Source organism: Desmodus rotundus, chromosome 10 (assembly GCF_022682495.2).
Source record: "Desmodus rotundus isolate HL8 chromosome 10, HLdesRot8A.1, whole genome shotgun sequence".
Taxonomy (NCBI): Eukaryota; Metazoa; Chordata; class Mammalia; order Chiroptera; family Phyllostomidae; genus Desmodus; species Desmodus rotundus.
In genome coordinates, this window is record NC_071396.1 from 37898667 (window position 1) to 37924679 (window position 26013).

General features: G+C 50.1%; 2 protein-coding genes across 8 annotated transcripts in view; one reads left to right on the forward strand and one right to left on the reverse strand.

Annotated features, from left to right (window-relative positions):
- SCAPER (S-phase cyclin A associated protein in the ER) overlaps window positions 1–7042 on the forward strand; it is a 147886-nt gene extending 140844 nt beyond the window's left edge. For all 6 annotated transcript variants that reach the window (XM_024561821.2, XM_024561822.2, XM_045196660.2 and 3 more), the window contains 3 exons: window positions 1591–1782; window positions 4157–4208; window positions 6613–7042. In XM_024561821.2, coding sequence (XP_024417589.1) covers window positions 1591–1782; window positions 4157–4208; window positions 6613–6713 — 345 coding nt within the window. In that variant the 3' untranslated portion in view covers window positions 6714–7042. The remainder of the gene's footprint in view (window positions 1–1590; window positions 1783–4156; window positions 4209–6612) is intronic.
- Window positions 1772–16124, reverse strand: ISL2 (ISL LIM homeobox 2). Of its 2 annotated transcripts, XR_011650447.1 has the most exons (7): window positions 15955–16124; window positions 15022–15211; window positions 14645–14904; window positions 13015–13298; window positions 12318–12485; window positions 11393–11950; window positions 1772–1830 (listed from the first exon to the last, which is right to left on the reverse strand). XR_011650447.1 is itself a non-coding variant. In XM_053913439.2 (6 exons), exons 1-6 carry the CDS (start codon window positions 16010–16012, stop codon window positions 11834–11836), a joined length of 1077 nt encoding a protein of 358 aa, XP_053769414.1. In that variant the 5' UTR covers window positions 16013–16124; the 3' UTR covers window positions 11316–11833. The 2 variants fall into 2 exon arrangements, 1 of the variants encoding a protein (XP_053769414.1); XM_053913439.2 differs by lacking the exon at window positions 1772–1830 and having other exon boundaries at window positions 11316–11950.
- Window positions 16125–26013: the final 9889 nt, after the last annotated feature.

Sequence of the window (26013 nt, forward strand, 5' to 3'; positions counted from 1 at the left end):
GCTGACAGGCCCTTAAGGGCTCTGCGTCACCTCAGTGCGGGTCCGGGCGAGGCAGGTCCCGTTGGGCGCTCCTGTTTTCTGCCCATTTACCAAGAACCAGGAGTTGTCGTCTTTGAGTTAGGACTGTTCCTGTGCCAGCCAGGCCAGCCAGTGTAATAACTTTTCAATTAGTGGATCTTCTGATCATAGCATTTTAACAACTAACTTCCAAATAAAAAACTTGTCCTTAATTTTTGTCAAAGGGGAGAAAGAGACTTCTAATGGTGTCCTTATGGATCCGAAAGTGGTGATCATTTGGCTGTGCTACAGAACTCGTAGCTAATAATTACAGATTTAAGTAAATGCTTTATCAATAAAGTAGATGATGGGACATATTTTTCTCCGCCAGTGTCAGAAACGGCAGCACACAGCCATGTGCTGAATTGTTGTGCTGCAAGTCTTTAGAATTCCTGCTGGATTTCAAGGTATTAACAAGTCCCTATCAACATTCTCTAAAGGTTTTTGATGTCATTTTAGCTATTGAAGTAAAATATGTGAACTATTACTCTGTTGATTTTGTTCTTAAACCAAACTGCATTATCATCTGAGAGTGTGTTCCTAAAGTATTGTTAAAAGTACTTTGAAAACTTGTAAATCCCTGTAATTTATGTTTCTGATGCCTCTGCAGCCTCATTCTTTCCTTCTGGTTTTAATTTGAATGCAGTCCTGCCTGCCTGTGTACCTGTAAAATTGTGTTTTCCAAGTACAATTTACCGTCCTGACCTTAGATTTTACAGTGTTCCTAGGCTTCCTCCCTGAGGTTCCTCTGATACCAAGAAGTGGGGTCACCCAGCTCTTTCATTTTAGAACCGTCTAGTCAGGGTTACTTGAATCAGGGTTATCTGATTTTGACATTTCTTAGTTTATGTTGAGGGCCCGGGGAGTAAATCAGGAGGGCTTCCCTACAAGCCCATTAATTGCATTGCCATTTCTTAAAATGTACACAGCTGTAAACCTAGCCTGCCTTGAGACAAAGGTCTCATTTATCTAAACAATTCTCCTTTTTAGACTCAATGGCACTGATGGAAACACAGATAAGGAATGTGGATCGGAGGAGGGACCTTTCGGAGCCTGGGCTGAAATTGTCCTCTCCCCTTACAATCCCCTTTTCCTCCCAGGGCTTGTCTGCATACGGAATAGATTTATGCGCATTCGGTAATTCTGTGAGCAATCGGGATGGCAGTGGGCAGGGCTGCGGGAGAGGGTGTCCTGGTGACGGAGCTGTTTGCAGGTTTAAGGAAATGGCTGCCCTGCCCTGGGGAGAGTAGTGCTGGGTGCTCTGTCGCCGCTGTGTCGCCGCTGTGTGTTTGTCGGGGCTCCACGTAGCAGGCTTCTTCTCTCCAGTGGCTGCAGAACTTTCGGAGTCTTTTCCTTCAGTCAGATGAGATTACTTACTTTCTGCTCCTTTCAAATATCACTTAAATGAAGCTCAGGTACAGAGTCAGGAGTCTTCTCTTCCTCCTCACACTCCTGCAGCCTGCTCTCCACACTTCTTCCTGACACTTGGCGAGGGAAAGCTGGCATCTGACCTGGGTTGCTCCTGTGTCCCAGGTCATCGTGCAGTCCGGACGCCACCCCACGGTGCTGCAGAAGCTGTGCCAGCTGCCCTTCCAGTACTTCAGTGACCCTCGGCTGGTCAAGGTGCTGTTCCCTTCCCTTATCGCCGCTTGTTACAACAACCGCCAGAACAAGATCATCCTGGAGCAGGAGATGAGCTGCGTGCTGCTGGCCACGTTCATTCAGGTACGTCTGTGCTGCGCCCAGTTCTCTGGCTGTGTGTGTTAACCGATGCTGTTGAAAAGAAAAAGCGAACCAGCTGCATCTTTGCCATCCACACTGCCTTTTAGAAATCTCACCTATTTCTGTGCTTGAAAATTAATTTGTACAATACCGGATGGTAAAACTGGGGTCGAATGTTGTGTATTTCTAGTTTTAGGATTTCAAGGAAAGGGTATTTATCCCAATTAATGAAGTAAGCCCACACTGAGGAAATGTTTTTAAAAGACTGCCAGACTTCTTTAAGGCTTTAATGGTTCCTTTTATCTTACGCTTAGTCTGGCTGTAAGGGGGATAGGTAATGATTGCTGAAGAAAGATCAATTAAAACTTCAGTGTATTTGTAAATGTTTAAATAAATATTATTCATATATATACACACATCTGTGTGTATAATAAAAACCTGTTATATTGCTTTTAGAAAAGTCAGAAACTTTTAACTGTGGCCTTCTATTTTCTGATGCAGTTACCTTCTGTAGGACTGGCATCAGAATTAGTGCTGTGGCAAAGCAAAGCAGTACTTCCGCGTCTGCAGGAACTCGGTCAGTTGCCAGTACAAAGATCAGCTTGTCTATTCTGTAATATTTGCAAATAGCTAATCCTGTAATTTTTTCTGTCCTTGTACGTCATTATTTCCTGAAAATTTTCCATTTTCTTTCAAATATTCCACCACAAAACCAATGAGTTTTCACTCCTTGAAACACACATGATTGGTGGACGATAATATGATAATGAAACAGAAAGCCGAGCTCTGTGCTGGTTGCGTGCCTCGTCCTGGCCAATGTGCACGTATCCCTGTTGAGGGGGTGATGGTGCCCAGCTGGGTGGAATGGCTAAAGAGTCCCAAAACCGTCTTCACCTTAGAAACAGTGCTTTACATTTTGTAAACTATCCTCTATTAGGTGATCAACTTATAAACACAACGAGATCAACTGTGTTTAGAAATATTTTATTTTCAGCTTAGTTGTTTTGTTTGAGGCTGGGTTCCATTTTCTGAATTTTTTTTCAAAGATATTGAGATCTACAGGTGAAGTACAAATTTTCATAAAGTTATGGTTCAATCAAAATCTTAATAAAGCCACCATGTCAATATTTAGTATTCTACACATATTCTTAGAAACTTACTTAGGATTGGAGTAAATAAGAAAATACTTTTTTAGAGATTCTTAAGACTGTGATCTTTCATTGAAATTGTTCCTCTTTCTTTGGGCAGGAAACTTGTGAGTGCCTGCAGCGTGCAGCACGCCACTCCAGGCACTGGCAATACTGTAGTGAATTAAATATAAAAATCCCTGCCTTCACAGATCTCTCCTTAAAGTTGGGGTGAGGGGGGAGTCAAACGGAAAACAGACAGCTGTCAGACGGTGTTAAGTGTTGTGCAGAAAAGTGTGGTGGGAACGGGGGCAGGGACAGCCAGGGACGTGGTGTGCGGATTTCGTGGCCTCAGCAGAGAGGGTCCTTAACCGAGAAGGGGAGAGCAGAGCAAAGAGCACACTCTGCATCTGTGTCGGCTTAGTGCCACATATCTTCAGCTGCTTGGGAAACAGTTTATAAAAATACAAATGATACCAGAATCTGAAGTAGCAAAGATCATATATGTTACTTGTTTTCATCTGTGGTTGATCTGTGGATACTTCTAAATGTATTCTGCTCTATTGCATTCAACAAACATTCAAATGTAAGTAAACGTAAATTTAACACACAGTTAACATATATTTTAACACAAAAATTCTCTAAATGCTACATGGATTTGTTAGAATGCTTATTTGGGATAGAATGTTAGGATAGTGGACTTAAGTTTTTTTTTTTCTATAGATAAGTGTGCTCAGGGAAATGAAAATACATTCAGTTCTGGTTTATAAAATGGTTCTATAAGGTCCCATGTGCTAGATTATTACTAGCCACTAGAAAATATTAAAAGTAGGATCTGATAGTTTCTGAAATTTTTCTGTTCTACATTTTTCACCTCACATCTAAAAGTAAAATTATTAAAATTTAAGACCTAGCTACAGAATACCTAACAGCTTTTAGTGGTACTTTTTTTAAAATGTCAAAAATTGTCTATTTCAAGACAGTAAATTTGACTAAAGTGTTTTGTTAGATATAAATTGTAGTTTCCACAGTAGCCAGCAAGCTGGCCCTGGTGATAGTTGACCAGAATTTAAAAGTCATCTATCTATTTGATTTAAATTTATGAGAACCTTCCTTCAGCTCTTATATTTGGGCTCTAAAGTATTCATGCAACAATAGTTGTCTCAGAATTCAGAAGCATTTTTAAAGCCTCCCTCAGTGAAATTCTCTGCTCCTCAGTTGGATGAATACACTTTGCTTGTCTCACACAGGACTCTGCACAGAATCAAAGTCAGGGAGATGCCCGGTCTCATCGGCCCAAAGGTATGTCTCCAGTAACCTCAGTGTCACGTGTTTGTTAGCTGGACAGACATGTTTCTTACTCCACCTCTGGAGCCATTAGAGAAATTAACTTACTACACTGCCTAAAATATTTGAGATTTAGATACCAAGTGTATTTCAGTGAGTAAAGAAATCGACTTTGTCGTCAATCACGAGAGTATCAGAACATCCGAAGAAATCTATGAATGTTAAAGGAAAGCACAAAACGTCTTTGTATACTTTACAGTCACCACATTGGAGATATAATAAATGATGAATAATTGCTAGATGTACTTGGTAACACAGGAGACAATCAGATCACTAATGTCGGCCCAATTACTTACATAAGTACTCACATCACATAATTTTGGTTCCCTATCCGTGTTCAAAATAAAACTATCGATGCTAGTAGTCCCTATTTCCCCCTAAGTTCAACTACTTGAATTTTTTTATCGAAATAAGAAACATAAAATTGTTTTCTGTGGAGAAAAAGCCAGCAGATTACAAGGTTTTGTTCCCGTAGTGTCCCCGCTGAGGCGTTTCCTGCCGTCAGAGCCCGAGTTGTGGGATTTAAGCGTCTCGCTGCCTGGTCTGTGACGGCGAGTGCGGGCTGCTCTGAGTGCCATGACCACGTCTGTGTTGAGACCCTGGGCCAGATCCCCCCAGTCTCCCATCAGTCTGGTGGGCTTTGCAGTGCGATTCACAGGCCCAGTCCTGGCAGGACCCGTAGGGCACCCATCAATGAGTCCTTATTTGGGGGTAGGCAGCAGTGAGGGGGAGGGAAGTCAACTCAGGCTCTGTCTCTCCGCCCCCCCCTCCTCTCACACACACACACACACACACACACACACACACACACACACACACAGTTATCTATAGTGGGCAGGTGTTGAAAAGTACATAGAAGAGACTATAAGTAAACTGTAACAAAGTCACGAAAAATACAATGTTCTATTGTCTCAGGTACTCAGAAGTAAACACTGTTCTCCTTTGTAGAAATTCGAGTCAACATCATAGTTCCTATCATTTGTCTAAGCCACAAGTAGTGTGCAAGTTCAGTTTTGCCCTGACTCAGTCATAGCCGTAAAAGAAAAAAAAAACAAAACACTATTGGAAGCTACCTGGGAAAATCCAGGAAAAGCATAATTTGTTGCTATTTCTTACAAAACCAGGTTTAAAATTTTGAATATGTGAAAATACCCACAAAAATCTGCTAATGCATTTATTTATAACCATAGAGCAATTTCTTTGCCAGTAAGAAGTATAGCCCTTTTTTTTTTAATTCCTTTCTCCTTACTGTAAGGATGAGTCACCATTTGCTGTGTATGAGCAGGCAGTTCCTCTGCTGCTCAGTGGGCTGAGGCCTTGGGAGTCTCTGCTCCTCCTTTCTTTTCCCAGGAACCGTCTTCTCTGACTTCCATGCTTCCCCCCACTACAGTGAATCTAATTCACACAGCAGCAAGTGGAGACTCAGAGTCATCACTGTATTTGGTGACAGCTCATAAATGCTCACTTAATTGAAAAGAAAATGATGACACCTCACTAAGTTGCCATTTTGTACCTTTGAAATCTGTACCCCTTTTGCTTAGGGCACAAGTGTTACACACCAGGCCGGTGGCCGAATCTGGCCCTCCACCTTCTTTTATCCGTCCCGGCCCCTTACTTCTACTGTTACGGAGAAGTTACATTTACACAGTCCTAAAATTACATTCGTCCCTTTGAAGGCAACCACCAGGCTGATGTGGCGGGCCCCCGGTGAAAATGAGTTTGACACCCCTGGCTTAGGGGAACTTTTGACTAAGTCCCCATAAAATGTTTCAAGTCGTTTTGAGTCCATGGCCCAGGTGAACCTCTAAGCATGCATCAGCTGCTGGAAGCAGCACACTCTGACCACAGTGGAAGAGTTTGGGTTTTCAGCTCTGCTGCTCGACGGTGGCCCAGTGGTGGGATTACTTGCTTTGCTCACATCAGTACTCAGTAAAGCTCCTAACGGTACCCTCTGCTTTGTTGGGTGACTGAATGCCAGATTTGAGCATTTTCAACGTTTTATTTAAACTAAAAGCATGTTTTCAATTAAACAAACAGTTTTAGAAAATATGTCAAGTTTACATACATATTTACCCCTTTGAGGCTAATTTAAGGGTAGAATATATGGCTGTCAACTTTTTTCATAATGTTTTACATAGGGGCTAATGTCTGAATATATTAGAAGCATAAAATAGATTGTGATTAAAATATGTATTTTATACGGTAGATCAATTGCCTTGTTACATAAATTGTGCCACAGTTTATCTGAAGTTATGTCTCCATTTTATTACTCAGATATCAAATTGATGTTAATTCCTTAGATTTCAAAGAATTTAACTTTTACTCTTTTACATTTAATTCTTTTCCATTTTCCTCTCAGAAAAAAGCCTTGGATCCCAAGACTATCTTGAGCTGCCTAACAGATTTCCTCAGCAGGCCTGGGAAGAAGCTCGGCAGTTTTTCTTAAAAAAAGAAAAATAAAAAAATGCTTTGGTTGGTTCTATATTTGAGTACCCTCATTAATATTTCAAATTGTTCAAACGTTCTAACTGTTCTTAAGAAAAGTCATTTTCACGTGTTTATAGTCCCCCTGTGCTGTAGATATGGTATATACTTTGAACTATTTATAATGACTGTAGATACTTTAATGTTCTACTTGCTAACACTGCAAGTTGTTTATTTCATTTATGCACAATCTTTTGCAGTTTGGTAACTTCAATCTTATATACTTTGCATTTGTAATATGTGTGAAATTAGACACAAAATTAGCAAGTCTGTTTTGTTCTTGTAATAAAATAACTTATTCTGTTTCCAGTGGTGACTTTTCTTGTTAAGGCAATAAAATTTGAAAGGAGAATGCTAACTCCAGCTCAGTAAGTAATTTAATTAAAGACTTAAAAGTTAACCAGTTCTGGATTTCCCTCCCTAAGATTTGGAGCAAAGACGTTTATAACACTTTTACATTTTAATTACACATGTTTGGGGGGGCCATTTGAAATGAATTTAGAGCATTGGTCATTGGTCTGCCCAAACAGTGCAGAGCCTCTGCTGCCCCACAGATTGAAGTTATTCTCCAGAAAAAAGTCCAGATACAAAAAGATCAGCCCTAGTGAATCACCCTGAAGTGTTTTCTGAAAGAATTGTGAAGCAGTGTGGCTTGGAGACAGGGACGTTGACCTGGTCTGTCCTGTTCTCCCCGCTCTGCCCCGGAGGCCGGTAGCCAGCGCTAAACGCTAAGCTGGTCACTGAGTGACATCGGTAATCTCTCCTGTCGGATAAGGATCAGACATTACCAAGAACAAAGATCTGGCTGGAAAAATTGTTCTGAATATGTATCAGATTCAAGTCTGGGGCTGGGGGCCTAGAAAAGAGAATTTTCTTCCGTTTTTCCAAAGCAAGCCCACCTCCTGACGTTTGTTCGGATAGAAGTCCCCCGCGTGAGTGGTTTTTATTGGTGTGCAAATCAGGACAAAGCAGAAGTCCAGCTGTAAAACCCAAAACAGAAGGAGAACCTCATCCCGGACCGACCAGACTCGCAGGTGCGGAGAGGAAACATCAGATATTTATAAGATTTGCTCCAGGACGCTTCTCAATAAAATAAGCTTATCTAATCGGAAACTTGCTCAAAAGCCGTAACTAACTAACGGAGTCAGCGGTGGGAGCGGATGGTTTCGCTGCTCTGGGCCGCCCAGGCACTCAGGGGCCAGAACCCGCCCCGGAGAGCCGCCCTGCCGACAAGCTGCCTCTGGAGCCGCCTCCCTGCTGAACCTGGGCCAGGACCTCTCTGCCGCCCCTCGCTCCCGGTGCAGCTGCAGAGCCGTGGGTCGTTTTCTTCGGAGCTCCTGGTCAGCTCTCAACCCTTGGGTCTCAGTAATCTGGGGAGGGATTACTCCCCACTACCCCTGTTCTTCCACTTTCCTCCCCCTGCTACCGCACCCCAACACAGGGATCTCCTCCTGCCTTAGCAGCCGAACTGCCCACACTCGGCGCCCGTCTCATTCCCGGTCCGCTCTCCCGCCAACGGACGACCTGCTTGACCAGCAGGTGCCCCAGTCCCAAGGCCGGACTCCCCTGGCACTCCCTCCTTTCTGACACAATTGCTGCAGGGCCCGAAACTTGCTTTTTAAACCGGGCTGTTCGCCACCCAAATCCACACCGGGATCCCCAAGGAGTAGGTCCTTGTGCACTTCCTGTCCCATTACCAGTCTGGCTCCCTTTATCTGCAACTCCAGGCACAGCCTCTGTCAACCAGGTGCTAGTCTGTAATTGCTTACACAGCCCTCGTTAGGGCATCGAATCTGTATCTTGAAGAAAGTTTTCCTTTACATCAATCAGACCTGCATGTAAAAGCTTCTAATCTTCCCTACATCAGTTTAATAAACTCTGAATTTCCTGCTTTTATCAACTCCATTGCAACTTCTCTGCAAATAGTTTATTATTCATTCATTGTTTCCTCTCCCCAGCCCACTGCTATGCAGGTTATCCTCTTGCTCTCTTTTGGGAGGAAAAGAGCCAACTAACTGTGTGAGGATTTTCGCCCCTCCCCCAAAGCAGCACTAGCAGAATCTCATGTTGTCTAGGGAACAATTTTAGACAGTGTCTCACTTTAACCCAATATTGCAGCTCTGAGAAAACTGAACTTTAAGCTATTCCGTATTCAAAACTGAAAAGCTGATTTCTGTCCCACAATCCATTAAATACTAAAGTTTGTTGGCGATACTGGCACAGGGTCCCCAAATTTCAATATGTATTAAATTTTGTGGTATAATAGCCATAAACTTTTCCATCTCGGGGAATCCCTTTACTGCCTCAATTTCATAGAGCTATCCAAAATGATTAAATACTCATACAATGTCTTATTGTAAAGTTAATCTAGTCAAATAACTAACCCCTATTTCCCACCCATAGCCTCTTTTACCAAACTTTTTACTACACAACTGGCTCACATTAAAAGTTCAGTAAACATAAAATGCAACACTTGTAATGGTTACAGCTAATTTAATTTACAAGAAAATCCCTACTGTATTGCAGAAAATGTATAAAGATGACCTGGGAACCATTAAAACTAATTAATGTAACTAACCAACCATAGATCTGACCCCTCACCAAGGAACCTACGTGGGAAACGATGTGCTCCTCTGCCTGGCTAGCAGACTGCAGGGGAAGAGCTGCTGCTGCTGCTGCTGCTGCTGCTTTATACGGTCACACAGGCAGTTGCAGCCATCCCAACACACAGTAACCACTTCCATCATTTCCCAACACCCAAAAACAGACACGCTCAAATAAATATCAAAAGGAGGAATTAGATTTTTTGGTCTGTGGATGATAAAGGAAGAGATGACTGCAACTGGATGCTTCCACTTGAAACATTAAACTACTGTAGTCTGTCAAAAGCAAAAATTTGGATCTAATTAATAACAACCATTAGTGAAAGTCGTCTGTATTCAAGAACCCGTTTTTTTTTTTTTTTATGACAAAACCTAATTGTATAAATCAAAAGTTTTCTACAGTAAGATTAGTTGGGAGTGTCGCCAGCTACAAGGTAAAAGGAAATAACTATATTTCTGTTTTGGAGGGAATGGTCTAAGTTAAGGGAATGAAGCCTCAAAGAATAACCCTGATTATTAAAACCGTTTCTGGATACGTAAGAGGCAAAGCTGGTCCTCATTAACCCTACATATCTCCTTATCTGTACGTTTCCAGCACCACTTTCTAAATCCCAAAGAAGGGGGATGTTCTAATTTTTGTGCTAGCATCACCTTGAGTTTCAGGAAGCAAAATAGAAATATGGCCCCATTTCCACACCTCCCCCCACTTTCTTTCAATAATTGCCAGCCAGTCTTCCAGCCTTCCACCTCCAGCGGGGTGGGGGGTGGGGGGCGGGCGAAGCAAGGATGACGGAATCCTGCGGTCAGCTCTGCTGGAAAAACCTACCGTGCCCTCAGGCCCTCCAAGCAGCCCGTGGCTTTCAACGGAGGGCACATCCTTCTCTGCCCCGTGACCACAGGTGCCCCTCAGACACATTTGTCGTCACCAGACTCTACCTGACTTAAGAGGGCGACTGTCCTCTGAGCGTTGCCCTCTTTCAAAACCACTCCTGGGCAAATAAGGATGTACTTGTGGGTCATTTAACTTCGGGGACAAGGAAACGGAAACCCAATCCAGAGGTTCTTCAAGAGCAATGGGTTGGCTGGAGACTGGCATTCGCGCGCCCACCAGCGAGGCTGCCAAAGGGTTAAATATTTGAAGGGTAAAACCTGAGCCTGCGTTTTGTGTGCTTGCCCGGGGCTGCTGCAGATTCGGTATCTCTCGGTTATTTCCTGCGACCTCTAAAGCCAGTTTTCAAGAAAACAAGTGGCAGGGTTTGAAATGTCACACCGAGTGACCCGGGCCATCCCCGCCCCTGCATTCGGGTCTGGAAAGAAAATAAACCAAAGACACGCCAGACTGGTTCTGGTGGACTCGCGGCCGGCGGGGCCCTGTGGCTCCTGCGCTGTATCGCTTGCAGGTGATGCCGGAGCAGATAAGGGGCCGCCGCGCTCCTGTCCTCCGTCTAGACGAGAATTAATAAAGGCGAGACCCCCAAGCAGCGGCCTGGACACCCCGTGCGCCCAGCCCGTGGGGGCCCCAGACAGACACGAGGACCCGGAACCCCAACCAGTGAGGGGCTACGGGAACCGCAGTTGCCCGGGCGAGCCTCACCTCAGGCCCGAGGGCGCCCCACGGCGGCCACCGAGAGGCTCAGCTTCCCGCGAGAAAGGGGCGGCCCCGCCCGTCGCGCGCGCTCTGGGGACCAGCTTCTGGTCTGGGAGGGGCGCCGCAGGGGGCGCGCCGCCTCCGGCCGCCTGGCGCTCGCGCGCACGGACGCAGCCCCGCCCTTCGCATGCCGTCCAATCCCCGCCGGGCCCAGCGGCGCCCGGCGTCCAATCCTCGCCGGGCCGCCCACCGCGTGGCGCCCAATCCCTGCCGGGCGGTCCCTCGTGCACACGCGGGGCGGCGACGAGGCGCGAGGCGAGGCTCGAGGACTGCGCGAGGCCCGGCCCGCGGCGCCGGCGGCACACAGGAGCAGCCTCGCATCCGGTTATTGGTTTTTTTATTAAGATGAAAATATTCGTCCCACTATGAACCGGCTGTTCTTACAATAAATAACAATAACTTACGTTCTGTTCGTCAAAGGCTCACACGCTCTGTCCTCCGTCGACTGATAATTTAAACATTTTTCAAGGTAAGTCTTGGTTCTACTTTTTCCAGCAATCATGCGCTTTGGGGGGTTGAGGTCTGCTGCTCTCCGCTGTCCCGTCCTCCCCGCTGGAGCGCCAGAGCCGCGGGGGCGCGGGCGCGGGGAGAGGAGAGGACTCGGTTAACGCTAGTAAATCCCAAATCCTGGTTCTGAGAATATACAAGTCCTCCGAGCAGGGTTCTCCAGCCTGGTGAAAGCAGGTGCGTCCTGGCGCCCGAGGCCCTCTTGACACTTCTCTCTGTCCTTTCTCTTTAAATAACAATAATAACAATTACAAAAGCGAGAGCTTTCGGCAGGCAGGGCCTGAGCACGGGCGAGTGTCATGCAGGGAGCATGCGCGGTCCGCGGGCCGGGGATCCCCTCACGTCTCCACCGGACTCGGCACCATGCTGTTGGGCGTGTCCGGGAGCTGCGAGGACAGGGAGGTCACGTCGCTGCCGGAGGAGTTGCCCAGGGAGCCGGACTCAGAAAAGGAGACCTGGGGGCACCGGGTAAGCGCGGTGAAGACGCGTCCGCGCCGGGGCTCCGGGTCCCAAGCCCCTCGGGGACGCGCCGCGCGTGCTGGGAGCAAGCCCTTCAGACACAGCGGAGGGGTCACCAAGTGCGCTCAGGGGTATTAGGGCGGGGTTGCGGGCCGGTTACTCCCTCGACCTCTCCTGTGCGCGCGTTAATCCCGGGAGATCTGGTTGAGAGGGAATTACGGGCTGGGGTGCAGCCCCCCTGCGCCCCCCCAACCAGCCCCCCGACTGCCTACGGCTGTCCCAGCGGGTCGCCCAGGGGAAGTCCTCCTCCCCGGGCCAAATCGCTGCGTCCCAGCCGGAGTCCTGGGGTCTCCCGAGCCTCACCAGCTGCTGGAAGGCAGGTTGGTCCAGGTCACTCTGCAGCGCGAACTCGCTGAGAGTTTTCCACGGGGGCTGATACGTCTGCACCTCGACCGCGCTGCCCTGCACGGCGCTCTCGTGGCGGATGGGGCTGCCGGCCACTAGCGGCGTCCCCGTCAGTCCCTGCAGGCTCTTCGGGACAAGCAGAAGTAGGGGCGGGGCGCGCTCCGGTTAGGTCGTGAGCTTCCCGCCACCTTTGGGACTGAGGCCCCGGGCACCGGCTCGCAGTTTGTAGCCTGAAGCGGTTTGCGGGGAGGCGCGCGAGCGACCGCCCCTGGGTTGGAGAGCCCTCCTTCCCCAGCGAAGACCCCACGGGCCCGCAGATCCGCCACCACAGGCCGGCCGCAGTGGCGGGAGCCACAGGCCAAGGGAACGCGAGGCCTGGGGCCGCATCCTCGCCAGGTACGGGGGACTCACCGGCCCCAACCGAGCTCCAGCGACCCCCACTCAGGGCGGCCGCGGGGGCAAGGAGACCCGAGCTCAGATACAACAGTTAAGGAGCCCTGGGTCCCACCGAAAGCCCTGCTCTGAAGGCACAGGCACGAGCCCCGCGGAGAGTCCCGCTACCCCGTTTCCCCAGAGCCTGCCCCGCACAGGGCGTGCGAAAGCGGGACCAACCCGCGCCCCCGCGCCCGCCGCCGCTCCGGCCACGGCCCCTCACCGTCTTGTCGTTGTGCTGCTGCTGCTGCAGCTGCTTCATGAGGATGGATTTCTTCTTGTCCTTGCAACGCTTGTTCTGGAACCAGACGCGGATGACCCGCGGGCTCAGGCCGGTCATCTCAACCAGCTGCTCCTTCATGAGCGCGTCGGGCCGCGGGTTGGCGGCGTAGCACGTCCGCAGCGTGTGCAGTTGCTTCTCGTTGAGCACGGTCCGCACGCGAGTCGTCTTCTCCGCCTGCTTGTGCACGTGCGGCCGCAGCGCGGGCTGCCGGCCCGACCCGGGCTCTGCGCGGGAGGGGCGCGCGGTAAGCGAGCGCCGGGGTCCGCCCGGCACCCGCCTGCCCAGCCCTGCGCCCCACTTCGTTTCTCTTTTATTCTTTGATTTCGTTGTGTCGTTGGCCTGCCTTCCTGTCACTTCGCTCCACCCGGAAGATAGTGTCCCTTCCCGAGTCCCCAACCCGCAGTGCGGAGCGACCTCCCGGACCGCAGAGGTGGCCGCCGCGGGCCGAGCCTCCCGCACGGACCAGACTGTCGGATGCCCGCAGGGGACAGGGACGGGGGTCGCCCTCGGAAAGAAGCCCGGGTGTCGGAGGAACGGGATGGAGGCGCCCCCGGGGTCAGCATGTGGAGGGAAGGGAGTCCTGCGGAGCCCCTGCGCGTGCTGCTCGAATCTAGGGGCTTCTCGGCCGCTCCCTGGGGCCCTCGACAGGCTTCCCCCCTCGTTCAGGGGCCAGGCCGCGGACCCCGGTCTGGGCGCGGCTCCTCCCTCAAGGCTCCAGGGTTCCCCATCCCGCCTTCGACAGCACTGCCCTCGCCCGGCTTTGGGTTCTCTCCACCCGGGTAGATAGGCCCCGATGCCCGCGGCCCGCGACAAGCAAAAGGGACGTCCGAGCCCGCAGTGCACCGTCTCCTGCTCCATCCCGCTTCACACCCGCGTTCGCAGCGGGCCTGCACACCCATGGGCTCCTGCCGCGCTGACTGGGTGTATTCCACCCCTCCCCGCCATGGATTCACGGATAAATATTTACAAACAGCGCATCCAGTCCGAGTGAGTCGTTGTATAGCGGAGGAGAAGGAGGGCAGAGACGGGAGCCGCGGTGCCAGACCACACCGCACCCGCAGGCGCAGCCGGCCGGGGACACGTTCCCTCGCAGGCCCTCGGCCCCACCAGGACCCACAGCATCCCCTGCGCGCGGGGGGCGTGTCCTGGGACCCCGCTCCCTCCCCACCGATGAGCATTTCGCTAAGTCGTACATCAAACTGGGCCTGAAAACGCAGACATACACCCCCGCTCTTCGTTGGGTGGTTGGTCTTCGGAGCCGCCCGGCGGGCTGAGCCGAGCCCTGCGCTCGTCCTTCCACCTCCGGGCAGCCACCGCTCCTGCTCCCAGCACCGTGGCCCACGTGTCCTAACGGAGAACACAGTTCTCCACAATCCCCTCCACACACACGCACACACTCATCGTACACACATCCAGGCTCACGGGAATCCACAGACGGTTTCCCCGCGCGGACACCCAGCCGGCTCCCTGGCGTGCAGCTCCGCAGTCACACAGAAACACACAAGGGACAACTTGCAGTCCCAGCGCCGGAATCTCTCTCTGCACGCGGCCTCCCGCTGACGCGGCTCACCTGGCAGATGCAAGCCTCGCGCCGGGAGCGGGCCTGGGCTCCGCGGGCTGCCACCTCCCGCGCGCTCGAGCAGGAGGCCATGGTCCGCGCGGCACAGCAGCTCGTGCTCCCGCAGCGAGAACTCGTCGCCGGGCAGCAGCTGGCGGCTGCACACGGAGCAGCGGAAGCATTCGATGTGGTACACGCTGTCCCGCGCTCGCATCACCAGGTCGCTGCTGCTGAAGCCCACCTGGCACTTGGCGCACTTGATGCCGAACAGCCTGCGGGCGCGGGGCGGGCGGTCAGCGGCCCGCGGGACTCCAGGCCACGCTCTCTCGGGTGGGGGCCGCCGTCCGGAGGGCCGGTTCCCGGCGTCCCCCGGGTCCCCGAAGCCTCACCTGACGTAGTCCCGTTTACAATAGGTTTTCCCGTCTCTCACGAAGCACGTGCATGTCTCATCCAGGTACTGGCTGCACTCGGCGCACTTGAGGCAGGCGGCGTGCCACTCCAGGTCGGGGGACACCCGCAGGATGAACTGGTCGTGGATCTGACTCCCGCAGCCCACGCACGTGGCTGTGCCTGGCTTCTCTGCGGGGAAGGGCTTGAGTCAGGCCCGGCTGCAGACCCGCCTTGGCCGCCCTGGCCCGCCCGGCAACGAAAAGGAGGCGGACTTTCTAAAGGTCCAGAAAGTCGGAAACGAAAAACAAAACAAAACAGAATTTGTAAAGCCTTCCCTCCCCGCCCCCCCTCCAAAAAAATTAATAACATTCGTTTGGATACAGTCGTTTTATCGATCTGTGCTACGCTAACGTCGTAGGTGAGAAGACAGCAAACGGGCATGGAAGCTCTGCGGACCCACCGCATCCACGCCGAGCGGGACGCTGGCCTCCCTCCCACGGCGGCGCCCGCAGCCCTAACTGCACACCGGCTTCCGCACAGGCTGCTCGCATCCTCGATGACATTTCTTGGTTTAAATGTCCCAGATCAAGGTGGAGAAACAGTCCTTATTTGAAAGCACCGAGAGACCGGCGAGCAAAGCAGAGCCCCGCACCCCTAAACCACATCTAATTGCCTTAGCGTGAAGCAGAAGCAGACTTCACAGCCTGAGGCCAGCCTCGCAGGCTGGAGAAAGAGGATGTAATTATGAATTAAAACAGCAGGGTGCCAAGGGATCAGTCGTCCCGCGGGAGAAAAGCATCCGTTCGGCTTTGTGTCGCCCAGCGCCCCGGCCCATAGAAGCCACTTGTAGAATTCGTTCAACATCCTCCTGCAGCAGAAATACCGCACGTTCAGCACAGACCCACCCACACCCACGCCCAGAGCAGACTTACTCTTGGAAGGATCCCCCATGGCACCCAGGAAGGGATAATGGAAAATAATATCCACCATGCAGACGGGGGCGTGCGCCGAGAGTGCGCCGGGCGGAGGACGGGGGTCGCGCGCCCCGCCGGCTCTTTGCTAACTAACTCCGGCCCCACGGACTCGCAGGACCGACCGCACCGGCCCGCACGCCGCATTACGTCAGCACGCAGTCGCCGGGCTGGGTGGGGGCGGGACCTGCAGCGTCACCCGCCTCCCCAGAACCGGGGTGCGGGGGCAGCGGTGGGGACCCGCGGCGGGTGGGCGGGCGCCCCGGGTGGAAGGCGGGGGTGGCGCGGGATTGGCTGTGAGGAAAGGGGCGACCCGATTGGCCGGAGCGAACAATGGAGCGCAGCCCCCTCCCCGAAATCTGCTGGGAGCCTCCGGGGCTGGGGCCGGGCGTCTGGGCTGGACCCCGAGTCCGCCGCTCTGCGCTGCCTGCTGGACTTCGGGGCGGCTTCCCGGGCGCGCCCGAGTGCGGAGATGGGTACCTGGGGAGTGCAGGGGACTTCGCCTATGAATGCTCCCTTTCATAACTAAAATAAAAATTAAAAATCCACTCTTTCGGGACCAGCGCTGGGGAAAGAGCGGTGTGTTTGGGCAGGACCTTCACCGTGCTGCGGGTCACCTTCCTCTCCAGCGCCTTTGTTCTCAGGGTCTAGGGCAGCGAGAGAGGGTAGAGACCTAGCACCGGGGCGGGGGGGGGGGGGGGGGGCTAGATAAACTCTCCTCAGACTCCCCACCGGCCGCCTGGGGAAAACTTCTCCAAGTCCGAGCTCTGGGTGGGGAGCGCAGGCGCGTGGAATCCGAAGACGCTCCGGGATCCTGATTCCAGCCTTGACTTGCATTTTCTTTTCCGGGGAAGGGTGCGCGTGGTATTTTGACACAGATTTCCTCCGCCACCCCCCACAGCACAGCTCCTCCTAGAAACAATGCTGGGGTCGGAGGTTTCCCACGTCCAGAATTGACGATTTTTATAAACGCTTCTGTTTCATTTCACAAACCAACGTAAGAGCAAATAATCAAGAAACAGTGGTGGTACGCCGGGCGTTTACTGCCTGTGCCACGGACCGCCCTTCCTCAGAAAGCCCACGACTTCGCTGCAGAGTCCAGGCATTTCTTTCTTACAAAGACACCGCTGTGGGCTCCGTTTGGAAGTGTTCGCAGAGAACCCATGAGTTATAAAGACTGGCCCGTGGTGGCAGTTTTTTTCCTAGTAAAAGGGGTGCGGAGGACTTGGTGCGCGCCTGGATGGGGCGCTGTGAGCGCCCGGTGATGTACCATCTCCAACGGATCCCAGAGCCGGGCCCAGGTCTCTGCAGGCCCCTCAGCCCTTCTGCTAAAACCTAAGGCTGCTTGGCCTCCAGCTCTGGGCTGCGCGCCGGGAAGGGCTGCAGCCAAGGGCGCGGAGACAGGCTTTGCGGAGAGCCGGCGCCAGGCCTCAGCGCGCACAAAAATCTCTGCTCTGCGGCGACCCGTCGCACAGTGGGCGAGCGCCCACGCGGCCGGCGCTGTGCCCCGCGCCCCAGGCGGGTCAGTCTGTGGTCTCTCAAGGTTTCGAACACCGCCACCGCCACCGCCTTTGGAGCGTCTGGGCTTCTTCAGGGTCCAGTTCTTCGGTACAGCGTCCCAGCACTGGCCAACAGGCCATTTCTTGCGTCTTTGGCCACTAGCGCTCATGTTGAATGTGTTGCAGCAGGTTGGGGGCGGGGAGAATGTTGCGAGGCTGACAGGCAGGCATCTGTGCAGGTGTCTGCGCCAGGCCACTGTGACCTCGGGCTTACTATTTTACTTCTCTGCTCCTCAGTGTCCTCATCTGTAAAATGGGGGATAAGATTAATAACTACCTCTCACAATAGCTATTGTGAGAATTAAGCTAGTCTCTGCACAAGGCTTAGAACAAAAGCCGGCACACAGTTCGCGCGTGAACCGCGCTAACTGTGGTAACCATCATTACGGCTGTATCTTCAGGTTGGGAGCCTCTCTATGCGTTGTGCCTTTGCCTGTGGGCGCCGGGGTCCAGGCCGCTTCTTGGCCGCAGACGCACACCCACACACAGACGCACACGCCTTCCCGTTCTTACCCACCCAGGAGACCTTCACCTGCACGGAGCTGTTTTGTCTCCTAGTTTTCATAGAATCACGTGTGTGGGGAGGGACGCCCGGCCTAACCTAGGTGCTCAGCATCGTCGTCATAATGTCTAAGGTACTGGACTCTACTGGGGCCGCCTTCACACGCACCGCTGTCCTTTTCCTCAACAATTCTAGCAAGAAGTTACTGTTAAAATTATCCCTATTTCACAGATGGGGAAACTGAGGCTGGGAGAGGTTAAGTATTTTGTCATAGGTGACCTAGCTAGTGGAGCCAGGATTCGAACCACAATCTCTGTCTCCAGAGCCTGCCTGAGGAGCAGCCTGGCCTCCGTAACTCCCAGAGGGGATGCCACAGGCACGACACACCCCACACAGAGGAAACTGCTGCAGGAATCCTCACTACGAGTATCAGAAAGAAATCAGAGGTCCAGTGACCTGTCCCCCAGCATGGAAGTGACAGAGATGGAGCTGGAAGCCAGGGCTTTCTTGCTGCAGTCCCTGGGGTCAGGAGGACCCGGCCTCTCCTCTGGCTCCTGCCTCCATCTCCCCACCCACCTGACACCCCTAGGCCCCTACTTCTCTGCGGGGAAGCTGCAGGTGTTGTACTGAACAAACCATAAAGGGCTTGGGCATTCACATCAACACCTGCCGGAGACTTCTGAGCTGTATTGGGGGGTGGGAGGTACCACATTCAGAGAAAGCAGCTGAGGCCTGGGAAGAGGAAGCAGCTTGGCAAGTCAGGGTCAGCCTCCAGGCCTGCTGATATCCAAGTCCCTGCTCTCTCCACGGTGCTCTTACCTGCCTCCCACTAACTCCCTTTGAGCAAACAGGTAGCCAATGCACTGCAGGGCTGCAGCTGCTGGTCGGGCCCTGGACTAAGCGTTCGTGGATGGTCCCATTTACAGCACAGGCCACATGCCCACAGAGCCGGCCCTCCCCCTTGAGCATCCCAGCAATGAGTAAACCAACACCAGTCACCTTCACAAACTAATGCAGCTACAAAGAGGTGGGCTGAGACTCACGTCCACTAGTCCATGAGACTCCTTATGAACTTGTGCTACTGGAGTCTGTCCAGGTGGGAATGGCCTTGCTGGCTCCTCTGTCACTTCGCTTGTAGTGGACGTGTGTCAAGGTCAATCTGTAGTAAGAAACCCACTGTCTACAGGGGGATCAGTAAGGTCACTTTACAAGGGTGACAAAATGAACCCTTGCCCGCCTCCCCCCACCCCCACTTTTAACATCTGGGAGCCTTTGTTTCTTTTGAAATCCCCATGCTGGAGGGAGCTGCTGAGGAAGCCCACCAGGCCTGGGTCTTGGGAGGGGAGGGGCCATGAGAAGGAGCTGTGCCTGGTGGCTTCTGGGAAACTTGCATCCTTCTGGTGTTTCCGGAAGGTGGAACCCCAGCTGGCCGGCTGGCCTGGGAGTGGTTCTCAGTAGTCTGGCAGCTCCTCGTCCTTAGAGATGTGTGGATGTGTTACGGGTTTAGGCGTGGCAGACTTTGGAGCCGGTTACAGCCCCTTTACTGATCATAGATGCTTGCCTTTACCATACTGAAACAAGTGAAAAATGGTTTATCGTGTATATTTTCTGAAATGTGAAGATGCGTCTTCATAAAGTTATTGTCATAATCTTTTAAAGATTTAGAAGGATATCTTTTGTTGTTTCTGACACACATTCATAAGAAGCTACAATGTGTGTGTTTTTCCTCATGAGAAGGACCAACACCCTCACGTCCTATTTTGTCTATTTGTCATCTTGAAACAAATTGGAATTATAAACAATTTCAAATGCTTGGCTCTAGTCAAAGTCCATCAAGCAACAATTTTTCAAAGGAACCTATAAAGGATCCTCTTTCACTGGAATATATCTTCTGGAGGCTACAGCTACCAGCAGGTCCCAAAAATAGATACTAAGTGAGATAATAGAATGCAGGTTGTCAGCTCTTGTCTGGTGGGATTATCCAATGTCTAATCACGCACAGATTGTGATAGGTGTGATTGTGGAGGGGCCTTAATCCTATTCAGAGGGAGTGCAGTCAGATCTTCATCTGCTCTGCATGTGTAATTGGGCTGGAGGCAGCAGAAAAGCAGCTTGGACCAGATTTTGCCGCATCACTGTGATGAGGTCTGTTTTGATCAGCTTGAGTTATGGACAATATAAATTATTTATAGCCACTTTAGACATGCCTTATACTTGTAAAGACCTTCAGAACAAATAATAACACTCCTCTTGCTGTTGTAGGCATCTCACTTAGCTGAATCCTGGTGCCCACAGCTGTAAAGAGCAAGGGAGAGAAGAGATTGCAGGCCGGTCGACTCATAGAGTACTCACTGAGCATTACGAGGGGCAAGAGGTGGAGCCAGGCTGGTGGAGGAGGCCGCCTGGTGCTCACAGAGTGGTCCTGGCCCCGAGGGTTTCGCTCTAGGTGGGAAGATGGGCCCAGACTCCGGAATGCTCAGGAACCACAGCAGGCAGTAAGTGGCAGTAAGTGCTGAGGCTGAGACAGCTGAGCACAGAGGAGAACTCCCCGTGAATTACACAGTGCTCCACCTAACCAAAGAGCCCATAAAAAACAACTCTATTTTTGTTAAAACTTAAGTGATAGACTCAAAACATGCAAACGAAGGCTCTCTCTCAGATTAAGTTTATTTTCTCTGAGAAGGGGGACTATAATAGCAGTTTTCTATTTTCTTGTTTGCAAGTTTTAAAAATTATTAATTGTTGTGGCTCTATACTATGACTTTAGAGAGAAAATATCCAGACTGATTTTTTTTTTTAACTGAAAGATAAAGTGAGTCCTGAATAACCAGGGAAGGCCTCAAGAGTGAGGTGGGCATGGAACTGGTTTTGTTCGACAGTCGTTCTCAGGCTTCTGGAATTCGGGAACCAAGAGAAAAACAACAGGGACATCACATGGGACCACCACTATCCCATGATGCCAAGGGAGACATGAAAAAAAAAAGACAACTACTATCTATTATCATGATTTCATGCAGGAGGAAACCTATTAACACCAGAAAAGAAAAACCCAGTTTCAGAATAGAGTCCTTTCCATTAGGCTCAGTGAAAACCTCATTACATCATCTCCGTTTTTCTCACTGGGCTGCAAAATGCTCAAAACTCCATGTTGGGATGAAGATTGGGAATCACCAGGGCAGAGTCTTGAAAATGCGGAGGATGCGCCTGGCAGCAAAGCAGGGAGGCAGGACCGTGCTCACGTGTGGGCACCGGGGAAGGCCTGGGGTGTCTGCTGGGCCCCCGCAGAGTTTAAGGTGTGAGGGGTGAGGTGTGGAGACGCCTGGGGGCGAATGGACGATTTAGTTCTTAAGGGCTCCGTCATGGACGTCACCAGAAATCCCTTTTCTAAGCTGCATAGGCGGACATCACCCTGCCCTTTCTCATAGGAGAGTAGATTCTGGGACAAGTCTCTTTTGTGAAACCTGTGAGACCAGAGATGGTATCAGTCTCCTGTCAGCCAAGAGCTCTCCAATCACAAAGTCGTCAGTGCCCTGAAAAGGCTGGTCAAGGGCATGAGAGGGAAGGGCAGCAACCCAGTGGGACCTCAGTCTGTGCCTCTTGGGCACCTGCACCAGTGCCCATTTCTGCCCGTGGGTATTTGTGGAGATAGGCGTGTTTTATTAGGCTCAGAATAAGATTTCAATATTTATGTGTAAATCTCCAGCTTCACTTCTGCATTATGCAGGCTAGGGGCGTGCAAGGTTAATTTGATAATGTAGGCAAGGTCCTTTGCCATTAATCCCATGAATCATACATGTCTCCTCTAAGAACCTGAAATATGAATATTTTAACACAAGTAAAGTATCAGGAGAGTGACATGTCACTAACTGGGACAAACCAGGAGAAGGTCCGAGTGTATTCTAGAAGATGTCAAACTCAAGGTCACCTTGTATGTTGTACGTACATCATTTTAAACACCAACAAAATCGACAGTGGATGAGTCAGGAAATAAAGTTTCCATCTTAGTCGCTCTCATACAGAGAGAAGGAGCCCAGGGCTTATTTGTTAGTGTGCCTGTAGATGCAGCCGAGCTCTGAAAGAATACTGTTGAAAAACAGTCCCCTTTGCTTGACTGTGGCTACCATCGATTTGCTTCGTACATTCTCATCCTCTAAACTACCATCCTCAAATTATGGGAGTAATTTGTTACACAGCAATATATGACTAATACAACATATAATTTCTCATAAAAATTGCGAGAGAATGTCCCAGCTTGTAATTGTCACATTTTCAGAGGGTTTGCCTACTGTCCCAAGTGGGAATTTCTTGGATTATGTCTGTCCCTCTGATTAGCAGGGTCTCCTTTTATGAAGTTAGTTTGTTTGTTCCTTTCTTCCTCTTGGGGAGAAAGCATATATATTTTTCTAAACAGTGAAATGTTTAACTTTTTCAGTCAAAGTTTATATTCGCTATTATGGTGTATTAGTTTCAGACACACAGCATAATGGTGAGACTGATCGTGTACTTTACAGAGCGATCCCAGATATTTCTAGCACCCACCTGGCCCCATACGTGGTTATCACAGTGTTGTCGACTGTATTCTCTGTGCTGTACTTTACATCCCCGTGAGAGTTTTCTCACAACCAATCTGTACTTCTCAATTCCTTCACCTTTTCCACCCGGTCCCCCGAGCCCCCCTCTCCTCTGGCAACCTGTATCTACAAGTATGTTTCAATTTTGGTTGTTTATTTTCTTCTTTAGATTTCACATATATGTGAAAACACATGGTGTTGGTCTTCCCCTGACTTATTTCACTTAACGTAACACTCTCTAGGTCCATGCATGCGGCCATAAATGGTAAGATTTCATTCTTTTTGATGGCCCAGTATCATTTCATTGTGTGAATGTACCACAACTTTTTTACCCACTTATTTATTCATGGGCACTTGGGTGGCTTTCACATCTTGGCTGTTGTAAACAGTGTTGCAGTGAATATAGGGGGTGCGTATATTCTCTCAAATTATTGTTTTGGATTTCTTTGGATAAATACCCCGAATTGGAATCGCTGGATCATGAAGCAGTTCTGTTTTAAATTTTTGGAGGGCCCTCTATGCTGTTTCCCTCCGTGGCTGCAGCCATCTGCGTTCCCACCAACAGTGCCTGGGGGTCCCTTTTCCGCACGTCCTCGTCAGCACTGGTGTTTCTTGATTTATTGATGACAGCCGTTCCGAAAGGGGTGACGTGATATCTCACTGTGGTTGTAATTTCTCTGATGATTAGTAATGTTGAGCATCTTTTCATATGTCTATTGGACATCCGTATGTCCTCTTTGGAGATGTGTCTATTCAGGTCCTATGTCTATTTTTAATTGGGTTGTTTGTTGTTTGCTTTTGAGCTATATGAGTTCTTTATAACTTTTGGATATTAACCCCTTATTGGGTGATGTGTCTTCCATTCAGTAGGTTGTCTTTTTGTTTTGTTGATGGTTTCCTTTGCATGCAAAAACTTTTTAGTTTGATGTAGTCCCACTTCTTTATTTTTCCCCCCTTGCTTGAGGAGATACATTAGAAAAAATATTGCTAAGAGAAACATCAGACATGTTACTGCCTATGGAAAACATATTTTTTGAGCACCTACTATGGGCTTCTAGAATGGAAGCCCTTACGGGCAAGGACTGTCTATTTTACATTTCCTGGGCCTAGAAGAGGGCCTGCACATGACAAGTGCTCCATAAACGGCTGTGGCGTTAGTGGCGTCCAGGTATTCCTGCTGGGCACTTTATACAAGACGGCTTTGAATTTTCCCTGCCTCCTGTTGCTTTCACCCTTGTGTAGTCCTCTCCCACATTATAGCGGCAGTGGTTATTGTGGCCAGCAGAATACAGCAGTCGTGATGGCATGTCCCCACCAAAGGTGGGACATAAAAGGCTGCAGCTTATGACTCTCTGTGTTGGTTTCTCTGATCATGGCCTTTGGCAGAAGCCATCTAGATAGGTCCCGGTGGGGAGGAACTGAAGTCTCCTGCCAACAGCCACATGGGTGAGCTTGGAAGCTAATCCTCAATCCCACTCACGTGCCCAGAGACTGCAGCTCTGGCTGATAGTTTGCAAATTGTGAGAGACCCGGAGCCAGAAGCACCCAGCTAAGCCACGCCACGGTTCTCAACTCTCGAAACAGTGTAAGACAATAAATGTTGTTTCAAGCTGCTGGATTATGGGAGTAATTTGTTACACAGCAATATATGACTAATACGACATATAATTTCTCACATTTGTCGTCAAAGTCCTATAAGGAAGGCACTGGCAGTATTCTGACCAATGAAGACACAGAAGATCAGCAAAATTAAGGAATTTCTCTGAGACAGCTCAGCTAAAAGTAGAAAAAACTTGAAGCAAACTCAGGTCAGACACCCGCTATCTCCGAACAAAAACATTACATTTCTCCTGCTCAAATAATCTTACCCTTCAAGTTTCTCACTCTGTTATCATTAGGGATTTCAACATCTGGTAAAAATAAGAGCAGAGATTATTAAAAATACGCCAAGGGAAGCTGTTTGCATAACCCATAAATGTTCGAGGTTTTACGGTCATGATTTTCAAACAGAGAAATGACAACACAGGGGAAGGAACAGATGAGCTGGAAGGAGAACTGGAAGAAGGCGCTATTAAAATCATCTGCGGGTATTTTTGGCACAAAGAAAGAAGTCCTGTTGGTAGACATGGCTGAGAAGGTTGGTCTGTTTTCATGTGCTCTATTTAGAAAGGCCGAATGCTGTGGCAAATCATTTCTTCTTGAGAACACAGGCAAGCCTTGAAAATATGAAGCCAGTTTTAAGAATATAGGCCCACCCTGGCCGATGTGGCTGGCTGGAGTGTGGACCCAAGTACTGAAAGGCTGCAGGTTCAAATACCGGTTGGGGCACCTACTCGAGGTAACCAATTGATGTTTCCTTCTCACATCAACGTCAGTCTCTCTCCCCACCCCCCCCTTTCCTCTCTCTCTACAGCAATGAAAAATGTCCTCAGGTGAGAATTTTTTAAAGTTATAATAAATAAGAAGTATAAAAACATTTAGAAAAAGAATATAGTCTCACTTCTACGTGGCCTATGTTGAAGCATAGGAGGATACCACCCAGAAGCAGTACCCTGGGGTCCAATCCCCAGAAGCTTCCAAATATTAAATGAAAAAGTGGGTCTGCTGTGCAAATGGAGCTTCAAGACAAATCCCTGGGTCTCCCGTCTAACCAGACTGCTGTCCCAAAAACGCTTACGCAGAAATTCTGGAGCAGTTCTGGAAAGTGGCGAATTTGAGCGGTGTCTGTGGATAACAGAACTGAAGGTTGTTGCACATGTTCAGCCAAGGTGTGAAGCAGCACTGCCCATTCACCAAGTCCTGAAGACGGCTGGGTGGAGGTTGGTGTGTGAGATGTATTACAAGACCTTTGCAATTCTTAACAGTTAAATTACTGGCTCTTTCAAATCACGTATTTAAAAAGATTAATGAGAGGACTTATGTTGTGGACTTGTGGGTTTGAGATGTTTAGGGACATACTGAGGAGATGCTGGGGAGGTGCTTTCGTGGATGCCACAGATTTGGACAGGCAGGCAGGAATTGGTGGGATTGCCCAGGAATAAGAGAATGGAGACAGAGGAGGGCTAGGATGGGGTCCCACGTTACACTCCAATTCAAGACCTTTCCAAATCTGCTCTTCCGGCCGCATCTCCAGCCCTGTCTCCTTCCAGCACCACAGAGGCCTGCTCCTTGTCCTTGCACCTTCCCACCTTCATCTTTCCGTTTGTGTCCACAAGGTACCAACTCAAATGCCACCCATTCGGTGAATCCCTCCGCTCACAGTAGGACTATGTCTACTTGTATGTTTTCTCCAGATTCTGCCGAGGTCAAACATCTTTTTTTTTTTAATTGAATGTAATGGGGTTACACTGGTTAGAAAATTATGTGGGTTGCAAGTGTACAATTCTGT

What these genes read in the sequence shown, in the direction of transcription:
- ISL2 (XM_053913439.2), bottom strand. Translation starts at nt 16,012, where the DNA reads ATGGTGGATATTATTTTCCATTATCCCTTCCTGGGTGCCATGGGGGAT. An exon ending in CATGGGGGATCCTTCCAAGA is followed by an intron (nt 15,212 to 15,954) that starts GTAAGTCTGCTC and finishes CCTTCCCCGCAG; the next exon opens with AGAAGCCAGGCACAGCCACG. An exon ending in AGCAGCACAACGACAAGACG is followed by an intron (nt 12,486 to 13,014) that starts GTGAGGGGCCGT and finishes CTTGTCCCGAAG; the next exon opens with AGCCTGCAGGGACTGACGGG.